The sequence below is a fragment of the Clavelina lepadiformis genome, chromosome 8 (assembly GCF_947623445.1).
Source record: "Clavelina lepadiformis chromosome 8, kaClaLepa1.1, whole genome shotgun sequence".
NCBI lineage: Eukaryota > Metazoa > Chordata > Ascidiacea > Aplousobranchia > Clavelinidae > Clavelina > Clavelina lepadiformis.
In genome coordinates, this window is record NC_135247.1 from 16402091 (window position 1) to 16414008 (window position 11918).

At 37.7% G+C, this 11918-nt stretch overlaps 2 protein-coding genes across 2 annotated transcripts; both read right to left on the reverse strand.

The window, feature by feature from the left end:
* Nucleotides 1-927: 927 nt before the first annotated feature.
* On the reverse strand, nucleotides 928-6686 carry LOC143469529 (WD repeat-containing protein 48-like). The gene is made up of 17 exons (XM_076967264.1): nucleotides 6532-6686; nucleotides 6331-6393; nucleotides 6014-6176; nucleotides 5404-5616; nucleotides 4964-5154; nucleotides 4545-4781; nucleotides 4102-4282; nucleotides 3899-3996; nucleotides 3635-3742; nucleotides 3395-3491; nucleotides 3226-3300; nucleotides 3003-3126; nucleotides 2706-2793; nucleotides 2524-2603; nucleotides 2274-2402; nucleotides 2097-2193; nucleotides 928-1355 (listed from the first exon to the last, which is right to left on the reverse strand). Exons 1-17 carry the CDS (start codon nucleotides 6580-6582, stop codon nucleotides 1263-1265), a joined length of 2088 nt encoding a protein of 695 aa, XP_076823379.1. The 5' UTR covers nucleotides 6583-6686; the 3' UTR covers nucleotides 928-1262.
* LOC143469530 (ferroportin-like) lies at nucleotides 6680-11703 on the reverse strand. Its single transcript, XM_076967265.1, has one exon. The coding sequence runs from the start codon at nucleotides 9145-9147 to the stop codon at nucleotides 7450-7452; it is 1698 nt and encodes a 565-aa protein (XP_076823380.1). The 5' UTR covers nucleotides 9148-11703; the 3' UTR covers nucleotides 6680-7449.
* Between the last annotated feature and the right edge of the window lie 215 nt (nucleotides 11704-11918).

Genomic DNA, 11918 nt, shown 5'->3' on the forward strand with positions numbered 1-11918 from the left:
AGAAGGTTATTATGTGCACATAGCATCTTTGAGGTTGAAAATCTATTTTGGTTGTAAGCGTAGGACCTATGTTTATTAGCTTAGTCTATAGTTCATATGCGTGGGTGGGCGAGTAAAATGAAATTTTCTCCTTTGCGAATAGTTTGTGGATGCGGTTATTTTTGGAACTCAACCACATAACAATTTGAAATTCCCAACTCTCCAAAGTCAGCATTCATTTATTTTCGCTGATGTAAGATGCGGCCTTACTTTACTCCCCTTTCCGGTGTGGTGCTACAATACAAGTTGCTAGCATTGTTTACCTGTACCACCTCATCACCTGATATCTCGAGCCACCTCCTCGTAGGTAATGATTGTGGTTGAAAATACAAAGAATTCCCCTTTATCGGTTTGCTTTCGTTGTTAAGAACAAAGCACAATGTAAAACGCAGACGTTGTAAATAATCGTATCAATTGTTTGCTCTTTACGTAACCATAAAAAACAAAAGCGAAACAATAAGATAGGCTGATAGGGTGTTTTAACATAAGACATCACCTCCGCTTTGGAGCCAAGGACAAACCATGACGTCAGAGAGTTTCTGAGGTTGTTCAACTCCCTTGTGACGTGGTTGCGTCAGACATGTTAAGACTTGGGGTCGTTACGAACTAACGGGCAGCTTGAAATAGTTAGCTTACAATTACCTGATAAGTACTTTCGCTTCTGCTGATCTAACCGGTTCATACCGGCGGTAGGTGGTTTTAGTAGTCAGCTTAAACAGGCGAAATGCGGAGAGGGTATTGCGCTAAAGTTATTTTGGTTCCACCATACTCGGTTCTACACCAACGCTTAGTTGCATACCACATCTCTTTGCTTTGTCGAACCGTGTCGACCGACTTAACAATGACCTCTAAAACTTTCCATAACAGCAAAGATAAACAGGAGACCCGTTCATTCTTTAAGTGCTTTTTTTATGGTTTAACTCAGCGCTTTGAACTTAATCTGTAGCGATTTCGGAAAATCCAAAATTAACGTTTTTGTGACGGCAACGTTTGGAATAGAACAATATAGCAACGTAGCCGTAAAAATTACGGCTACTTTTTGGAAGTGACGGCATTGCACAAAAGTTGGGTCAACGGATAGGGCCAAATTACAAAAAAATTATAAGTTCGCTTGGCAGCCAATGTAGCAGTCCGTTGAAAAATACACGATCTTTGCAATCACGCTAGTCCACGAGGCATGTGGAACTGATTACGTCGCAGGGCGATCTATCGAAGGATCCTTGTCAGGTTTTCAGACGATAATGTAATATCATGTCGCTTCCGCTCTTCCAAAACACATACTTCACAGTACGAAGGTTATATTCTGGATCTAAAACCTGCAAAAACGACAGATTAAGGATAGATACGGCACAAAAGCATCCACAATGCTTCGTTAAACAACCATGAAACAAACATGAACAGTGTAACAGGCGAGTTCTTTTAACTGAATAAGCGAATTCGTTTCAACATTGTATTCAGTGAAAAGCTTCAACCTTGCCAAGTTACAACGAGTGTCGTCATTCGCTTTTTCGATGCTGGACTGAAAATCGATTTAAAAGCACAAACAAGTTTAGGGGAAGCTCGCACGTTCGTTCACAAGACAAAGTGTTTGTGCAGTGACGCAACGCAACAAATGGCTTTGTTTAACGATTACAGCGCCGGCTTGCCGTAAACGGGAGAAAATACCGCTCCAGTGAAGACGAGTAACAGAAATTTCTAATTATACCCCAGCAAGGTTACGGATCATTTCGTGGGCAAAATAGGTAAAAATTTCGTTGCGTGCGGAATGCCTGAAAGTATGTAGACCTGTACTTGACCGTGGACAATGATATACACACAGATAATATCTGGTAAAACAGAATTAAAAAATATTAAAATATCATCTGGCAGAACACCGTTTTACCTGGAGACTTTTTTTAAGTAAGTTTACAAAATTACAATTTTTGACAAAAAAAATTAATAACGTAAAATGTATTTGCGTGAATGGAAACAGGTCTCGCCTGGCACACAGCAAACGCGAAAGTATTTTGCGTAGCTACACGTAAAAAAGAAGAGTAGAAAAAAGGTCAAATATTTACTTGATCCGCGCATAACAGCTCTACTTTGTTGTCTGCCGCCGCAACTGAATCTTTGTTGACTTCGGTCGCATCGGCAACTGACGGGCTCTCCTCTGACCTGCATGTTCAATCATACAGTAATATTACAACCGCTAGATGACAGCACAGAAATGCCTTATCGTGAATTTCTGTCTTCACCTCTCTGCGGGGTTGTCGTTGTTCGACGATTGCGAAGTGTCATCGTTTGCGCATATAATCTTTTCATGCACATGATCCATCACCTTGGCAACCGTGAGCATCTCATTAGCAAGTAGCTTGCTGTTCGCGCTGGAGATATTTCAAGGAAATTTTTGATACGGGAATGTGTATGTTGGGTAATAACATTTATACAGGGTCGCGTGTTGTTAGAGCATGACACTTACAAACAAGGAAATGTTGATCAACGCACCTTTTGTTTGGCTTCAAACCAGAACTTTGGTGTGGTTGAAGAAAGAATGACAGTTTAAGAAATGGAGTGGCAATTTTGTTCTGTAATTAAAAACATCACACCAGTTTTTACAACAGCTTGATAAAATGCCCCAGAATAAGAATAATCCAAGGTACCACGACCCCGGTTCGAATATATTTCACCTCAATCACTGCTTGTAGAACCCACGGTGGGATGGTTTCTTGAAGGAGCATGGCTTCAGTTTCCCCTGCTGCATCAGCACATAAGAGCCTGTTTAAAGTGAAACAGTCACACTGTCTGAACACAACTGTCCGATGACTGCCTGATCCATGCATAACCGGTACACTTCTACAGCAACAGCACATGCATAACCGGTACACTTCTACAGCAACAGCACATGCATAACCGGTACACTTCTACAGCGTATATTGCGCACTGTACACGGTTATTTGATGCTATAAGGTTAAGCAAAACTGTACCTGAATAACGTTCTTCCGCCAACCTCACTGAATATAACAGGAGTATGTGGTGGGACTTTGAGGTAGTGATTGAGCGATTTCTCTTGCAACGTGGCCGGATCTGCCACGTCATTTTCAGTTGATTCTACAGAAATAAATTGAGATTGGTACGAAGGAGCTGAAATTGTCGTGCAAGATATTGACAGAAAGATATGAATGCTGCATGTTTGAATAATACCTGTACCTTGATCTGCAACACTGTGATGGGTAGAAGGCCAGTGCTGAAGCAAAGCGTGTAGGAGCAATCCACCGTAGTTGACTGTATAAGTTAAAATTTTCAGTTTATCTCGTAATAGCAGGGCAGCATGAAGTTAACATGGTGATAATAACTTCAGCGCACGCGTTGACATTACTTTTTGTAACTGTGTCGCTTTCTTCAAATCCTGTGACGTCCTTGGCGGTCATCCACGCTGAAAAACATTCTCTTTCTTCAAGGTGGATACTTAGCATCTGAATGCAATAAAGTAAGACTTGATAAATTTGTCAAATATATTCTTCTTTTAACAATACAGTGAGCCTCTAACGCGTTACAACTAGCAAGTTTATTTATGATGTTGGCAGATAATTGCTTCTTACAATAACAGGTCACTTACCCCCAGCTTCAGGTCAACGGCAAACCAATTTGGCACGTAAAGAATTTTCTCTCTGCGTTTTACTTCGTCATCGAAATCAACAGTGCCAAGGTCTTCAGCGCATCTGGCCTTAATGCAATTTAATTGTGAGTGACCAGAAAAAAACAAAACACGATAGACAAAGTTTTACTGACGCACTGAAGTATAAGAAAGGTTCTGTTCTTGCTATGCAAACACCAGGCTAAAATATTTGGCTGTAATGCAGATAAAACATGTGTTGCTTACTGTGAGGACATCCCATAATGCAACTTTGTTTTCGGTGTCTTGAGTTAGAATGTACCTCTTGTCCGATAAAACTTTGTATTGGGTGATACTGCTACCACCTATAACAATGCTCTTTATATCTGTCACACTTAAAAGTGGCTTTTTCTCGAAATTAGCAATTCTACTAAGCATCGATGAATTTCAGAAACATGAAAACGCCTTGCCTGGTATGGTATAGCAAGGTTGCATTGAGTAGGGTTTTAAACATTCAGGTTCGTAGAATTCTTCGTTTTGTATCCCTTGAGCCGGATTCATATCATTCGGTTTCAACGGCCAAGCATTAACATGAGAATTTGCAGTGCAGCAATATACTTTTTCCGGAATTTCTTTATCGTCTAGCTGAAGCTGCAATATGGCAACCACAAAAACAGAATTATGTCAAGTATACAAATTCAATTCAATTCAATTGTACAAAGCTTAACTATTCTATTTATAGACAGCAATCGTAACACTAAATACTATATGTTGTCACAAAGTGATGTAAAACACGTGATCTGCAAAAAAATGACGACTTCATGCAATTTCTCAAACTAACGGAAGATGACAAAGCATTTTTTCAGACAAGATAATTAATAAGCGATACGTGGAAGTGGGACTAATTAATTACCTTTAAAACAGGGGCATCTTCTTGGCAAACTAGGTAATTAGGGAAGTCAGCATTTCGAAAATCGGTGCATATTATTCTGCCATCTCGGCCTGAAGAATAAACAAAGCTAAAAGAAGACGTGTCCTGCAGAGCTGCGAGTGTCCAGACGCCTTCGTTATGGACTCTTACGGTTGCAATACATTTCTGTTGTCCAAGTGACCAAAGGCGGATTGTCCCATCAGAACTCCCAGACAAAACCTTTACAAAAACATTATGTTAAACACAATGAAGCAGCGATGCTTCAGTATAAACAGTAATTGATAATAATTAATAGCAAGTGGCAATAATAATAAGCTACGGCGTTGTGTATCAACCCTATGTTTGATAAATGCTCATCTTGAGTTCCAGTCAATCAGCGTTTATTAGCTTTTCGTTATTACCTGAGTCCCATCTCGATTTACAATGAGAGCTTTAACATTATCAGTGTGACCTTTGAGCTTCATGCGTTTATCACAGGTTCTAGGATCCCAGACGCGAATAGCACGTTCAGTGGAACCGGCCACAAGGATTGTTCCACTGTCATTCATAGCAACACTGTAAATGGAATTCTTGCATCCATTTACATTTGATGCTAATAATAGAAAAATGTAATCAGGTTAAAATGTTTACATTGACAACAAAATGCGAGCAACGTACAGCTAAAGGCAGTGATATTAACATAGTGTCTGGCATTGCTATGTACAGAATTGTAAAGTTTTACGTAACAATGGAATGGTCAGAACAGTTCCTACATTTATGAAAATATATTTGCACAATCACAAAAGCAACAAAATTAGCTTAACAAATAACAGCACCAGTGTCCGTGCCAAGACAAACTTACTTGTCACTGTATTACGTGTAGTAGTAAGTGCAGTTAAAGTGTTGACGTCCCAAATAAATATTTGCTTATCCAAGCCTGCACTCGCCACATGTTCTTTGTGCTTTGCATAGGCAAGTGTACGGACATAATCCTTATGTGTACGTAACGTAGACATACAAAATCCCCTGTGAGCATTCCAAACTTTGACAGTTGTGTCGGATGATGCAGATATTACTGTGGACAAATTAAATATTAGTTAATGTAATTATAACCAGTAAAACATATTTTTTTAGGAAAAAAATGAATATATCTCTCTTTTTCAGCGATATTCTTGCTAAAAAAATTAGTATTTCTCAGTTCTTACATATATATATGTAGATATTTTAAGCACTGGTTGTGGTGTACCAGTACTATATTTGTTTATTCTCAAAAGCACATAATTATTAATTATTTAAGGTAATGGCATACGTAGCTTAAAAATATTGTCAGAGTTAAAACAAGCAAAATTTTACAGCTCACTGATGCAAAGGAATAGTTGCACTTCAAACAGAAAATTTCTGCAAGTTGGCAAAAACGATGTACTGAGATAAAAGAAACAAGAACTCTAGATCATCCAAACTACTATACTCACAGGTTTTGCCATTGCAACAGAGCACAATGTCGTTGACCCAATCTGTGTGATGCTCCATTGATGCAACGTAGGGGTCGCTGTCTTTGTCTTTGGTCTCTGCATCCCATATCCGAATTATGGAGTCGCGACCAGCTGTGAAGAGTCTTCCACTTGTTCTGTCGAGCTTAAAAATGCAAAAAAATCGACTGCAAATGGATAACTTATTATATATGATAGATATGGATACTAAGCTTTTAATGAAAATATTTGATTAAATAAATCTGTAACAAACACTGATAAACACATTTTTTTACATATAAGTAAACATTGACATTTACCTGGAGGGCGTTGACACCTGACCTGTTGTACTTTTCAGCTGCATCTCTTATAACGAAAGAAACCTAATATATAAACGTAAAATCGCACTTGAATGAGTTTGTATTGCATGTAAGTGGTTACACCAATATAAATTATTCTACATATACGCAATATTTACACCAATGTACCATATATAAAATATGCACAAAAACTCTTTTTACCTGAATTTTTTTACGAGCCCCCAAGGGCTCTCTTCGTTGCTGCATTGTCATGGCTTACATCGGAGAAATGTAGCTTCAAATCAGCACTAAGTTTAAATGCTAATTAGTTTATTTGTTTTATTAATCAAAGCATATCCAGTTTAGTATCCTGCACCATAAAAGAAGTTAATTTAGCAAAAATAAAAAGTCAAAGACGTATTACGCGTTTGGTAATGGCGAACATTCACTGCAACACTGTAACAGTAAGTATTATGCATAAGAAAAATACACTGCAAAAAAAATCTGAAACATGACAACGCACAAAAAGACACAATTAATGGCCATACTTACACATACAGAATAGTAATGAGAACTAAAAAACCACACAACTACACGCAGCAACATAAAGGCGATAAAGAAGATTTATAAGCATCTACACTCATCACACTTGGAAGCAGGTGAGCCCCAAAATCTGAATACTTTTGGTTAAAACAACTATCATACTTAGGTTACCTATTAGTACAGGTATAAATATACTAATTTCTAGGTTTGTCCAAAGCGTAGGAGTATCGTAACTGGGTTTGATACAAGTCAACTGTGTGAAACAAGCAAGTAACGAGATAAGAAATTTAATATTATTTGGACATTTGATTTTGATCTGTTTTAGTTTGTTTTTAGTACCATGGTGTGGATAACAATCGCATTGAAAGTCGTTATTAGATATTGATGAAGTTTGAAGTAAACCTGACACAGTGAAATACACTTTGTTTAGAAAATATGCATAAAAATAGAAGTACAGGTTCTAGTTTTGTGGAACAAGCAATATTGAAAAGTATACATAATACAATGATGTTAAAACAGATCGACGCAAGTTAGGCATTTATTGTGGTTAAAAAAATAAAGAGGTTATAAATTTTATCTAGAACTGTCAACTGCATTTTATGCTGCCAGAGCATTAGTCGCATCAACAATTGGAACTTTTGTGCAGTGAGGTAGAATATGGCCTCTAACTCGCCTGGAGTAAGCCATGTACAAGATGTATCCAACACAAACCGCTAAAGATGAAAGTACTACAAGGATACCAAACTGACTGGGAAGTGGCAAGCATAAGACGAGAAAGTATCGCAGTAAGTCCATGAAATTATTTAAGGACGATTGCACGCCGTTAAAAACGCCTCTCTCTTTTTCGACAACATTTTCCTGGATAAGCTGTGTTATGGTGAGGTCAAAGCCCCACAATCCGACTCGAGCTAAAATTATTCCAGCCATGAGTAAAGTTATCGATTGATAGGAGGACGGCGGCGATACTCCTTCGACGCACTTTAAGAAAAGTGTTTTTGCAATGTCTTCCTCTTCCAATGAAGGCATTGTGGTGTAGCCGTCTACGCTTGTGTTTAAACTGCTCATTGTTGAGTAGTTTGAGCCTTGTAGGTCAACAAGTGGGGTAGTCACTTCCAAAGTCATGTTGGAATTAGTGACGGCATCACTGATCATATTTTCGGGCAACCACATAAACGGACTTCCAGCAATAAAAATTGACACTAGACAAGGGATCAGAGTTGATATCTGGAAAAATGCACAGAACAATCCTGTCCTGAGGAGACCCACTTTTTCCCTCATTGGTGGAAAGATGAAGGTGGCAATAACTCCAGCTAAGGCAGCACCTGCCTGTAAAATACCTACCATAAACTCACTGAAACACTGACTGTATGCGTAGGCAATGGTAATATAACCAAATCCAAGAATAGTCATGTAAAGAAAAGAAAACCCTATGCAAGGGAGAGAAATTGGCTGTGCCAGGTACAGCTTCCAACCATCCTTCAGCATGAAGACAAATGAAAACATTTTCCTGAATATTGACTTTTTCTTCTTGCTTGTTTCATTTTTTTCTGAATCCTGTGGTTGTTCTTTGTTTGTAGGAGTTTCTTCTGCTCTGTCATCCTGCTCCATATTTTCATCATTTAACACTCTCATTTCTTCTCCTTCATTCTCGGTTTCTTTGTTTTTATTTGCGAGTGCGGGAGTACGGACATACACAGCTCGCAAAAGCAGGTATTCAACAACCATTGAAAGAGCGTTCCAGCTTACAATAAAAATAGCGCCTCCAGTGAGACCTGCCCAGGCCATTATCTGGCCACAAGCTAAAGGCGATATAATCTTAGTCGTGAGGTCAATTCTTCTAACCATCGAATTGAGGTCCGCTAATAAATCTTTTTTTCCTCCAGCAACGACGACAATCCAGTCTTTCTGAATTATGATGCCAGTTGCAACACTTGCCAAATTTCCGATCGCTCCCGTGATTATTGCTCCAATCTGTACCCAGATCGCAAAGCTGTCGTTTTTATTTCCAAGAAGTCGATGAACTAAAAGGATGGTAGCACTGAGTATGACTGATGTATTTTGTATGATGAGTGATACCCGAGCAGTATAAAGTCGCTTGTTTCTGTCAATCCATTCCCCAACAAGAGGACCGAATACTAAGACCGAACATGCCAGTACAAGGCCATATATCGCTGAGAGTGAGAGAGATTTTGGGTCCAAATCAAACAGAAACAAAGGAATTGCAAAGTACCACATTCGATCACCCCATGACGAGAAAAAATGCCCACAGTAAATGATAGTGGAAGTTTTCACCATTATTTTCTTATTGTTTATCAAAAGCTAAACAGTAACCTGTGTATTTGTCAAAGCAACAAACTGACTTTGCTCGACAGACTAAGAAAAAATGTGCTTTAAGTTGGTAAACAGACGAAGTCATTCCAATACAATTCAGCAAATGATGAACAACATCATTTCTAGGATATTTCTATATTTTGATATTATTTGCCTGCCTATCACTTACAGTTAAAGACTCCAATTGAATTGCAGTTTTTAAATTATATCTTGTACAATTTCAGAGTCATTACAGTTTAAAAATTCACGTTTCTGCTGCTATTGATGCTAGAAAGCACTGTAATGATTTATGAAAATTATATAAATAACTTAAAAAATCGTCATTCTTGGGTCTGCTTTGAGAAAACAAGAGTCAATTTGTACTTGTTCAAGATCAAAGAATGACGCCATAATCAGATGTAAACAAATGGTTAATAAAAATATGCACTTTCTAGCAAAAGCAGTTGCCTGGTTCCTAAACCTTCAAAACAAGTAGCACATGTTTCAAACACTAGTCTTTGTGTTGATGGTTTAGTATTTCCTCGACCTAAGTTTTAATATATACGATATAGTTTGAATCAATTTGACATTGGTGAACTACATTTTGTTTGATATTGGTTGCAAAAAACAAAAATACATACTTTTTCGAAAATTGCTTTAACTTTTTTCCAGTATATATATATATAATTCTTATTTTGCGTTCCAATTTGGTGGAAGCTCTGGGAATAAGGCTTTTGGCTTAAGTTTGGCTACAAATTCAAAAATTGAACAATTGAAATAATATCAGCAATCAACATTCAAATCTTATCTAACCACTCTGCAGCTTAACAGCATCATGCAACAACCACTCAAGTCGAAATCTAACTATATAAGAGCAAAGCAAACATGCTCTGGAGTTGAACAACAAAATTTATGCAGTGAATAAAATTTGGTTTTAACACTAGAAAGACCGCTGTGGTCGATTTTGACTGAGTATCTGTTTGTGGCTATAAAACGACTTTTAATAGCAGAAATGTACTAATTTATCGGTTGTAATTAGTTTCACAACATTTCCTGGCAGACCTCGTTATGACATAATAAAGTAAACTTTTAAAACAAAAGGGAGTAAAACAATAATCTGCTATCTCGCTCGAATTGTTTTGATAACGTCTCGTTGCCTGGCACTGGGAAAGACAATAAAAGGATGCCGCGGTCAATTTTGACTGCTGGTCTTTTCAGGTATATTGCTTCAATGATCTTGTTGTGGAAATTGGATTCCTTTAATTTCTTTGTTTCCTGTCACCACTAGCAAAGTTAGAAAAACTCACAGAGTGACCAAGACCCAATTTTAACAGACAAGGCCGTAATAAAGAAGAAAATTGTAAAGCGGTCAAAAATGACCGCTGGTCTTTCTAGTGTTAATGAGTTTAAACATGAATGTACCCATTGCTATTGATCAAATGAAAAAATCTTGAATAAGCTAAGTAACGCAATAAGTTTATCAGAAAGTGCATATTTTAAGTTTCAAAACCATTTGCTTATAACCAATTTTGGTATCATTTGTAAAATTACATGGCATTGAACAAATACAAATTGACACTAGGTTTATCAAAGTAGATCCAGAAATGGCAATTTTAGGCCAATTTCAAAATATAATTCAAAGCAGTTCCCTGTAGTGCCATTACTAACAAAATTTTTTTAATAAACTACATAAGCATTTATATCAAAAAGTAAAAATATCCAATCAATAGGTGATGCTGACAAGACCACCTCTAACTTATTGAATTATAATGGAATGAGCCATGGCTAATCACTGCATATATTGCAATTTGAATGTAACCAATATGATTAAACACATTAACATAATGTCTGCACAATAGAAGGTTAACTATTAGCGTATGCAGAAAATGTTCATAGGAAAGGTTTTGCAAGCTCACATGATACATTTAATGACAGTTGCAACTTGGCAATACTTCTTATCAAGTTTATCTTAACCATCAGCCAACCAGTTGCTGGAGGCTGTGGTGAAAGATTCTTTAATCCATTGTTTCTAGCCTAGGTTTTCACTGATTTGTGCCAGATTTCAGATTTATGCCAATCACCAGCAATTTGACTGAAAATAGGCATTTAACTACCACTTACAAACTAAAAATGGTACAAAAACGCAGACACACTAGGCTTGCTTGCAGACATGAGCCTACTCAAACCAGTATACATGCGGCAAGAACTACAACAGAAACACTGGTTTTGATTTATTAGCCAGATTTTTGCCTAGTTTTACCCATAGCAAACCCAACAATGATAGCCGAAAGCAAAGATTTGAAAACGTGGGAGTATAGGCCTAGCCTAAGCTACCTTTAGAGGCAAATGCACCGTATCTGCAAAATAGGACAATACGATGATGTTAGACATCACTAAGGCATTAACGGTAAATTTTACTGGTGTTGAAAAGTGTAAGTTAACGTAATATCTTTAAACATAATAACACTAATACCAGCACAATCATTCCGAACGTGCAGGAACTACGTTCATCTTGGCACGTCCACATTACCAAACTTTCCTTGAGGCTGGAGGATGTGATTATGTGAAGGACCATAGGGAATGTATGAGGTAGTGGTACGCCTAACAGACCCTTTCTGAGCGGCAAGGTTTTTTTGATCGCCTAATAGGGCATAGTTAAAAGTGGAAATTGTCGACCCATTTTGATTCTTTTTTTTAAATTGCAAGTCTTCTGGGCATCGGATTGTAAAGATTTCGTGCAGGTGAGTAGCATATGA

Excerpts from the sequence above, each read along its gene's own strand:
- LOC143469529 (XM_076967264.1), bottom strand. The coding sequence starts at position 6,582 with ATGACAATGCAGCAACGAAGAGAGCCCTTGGGGGCTCGTAAAAAAATT. Across the intron at positions 6,177-6,330 it reads CAGGTGTCAACGCCCTCCAG|CTCGACAGAACAAGTGGAAG; the intron begins GTAAATGTCAAT and ends TGCATTTTTAAG. Across the intron at positions 4,283-4,544 it reads AAGATGCCCCTGTTTTAAAG|CTTCAGCTAGACGATAAAGA; the intron begins GTAATTAATTAG and ends GCCATATTGCAG.
- LOC143469530 (XM_076967265.1), bottom strand. The coding sequence starts at position 9,147 with ATGGTGAAAACTTCCACTATCATTTACTGTGGGCATTTTTTCTCGTCA.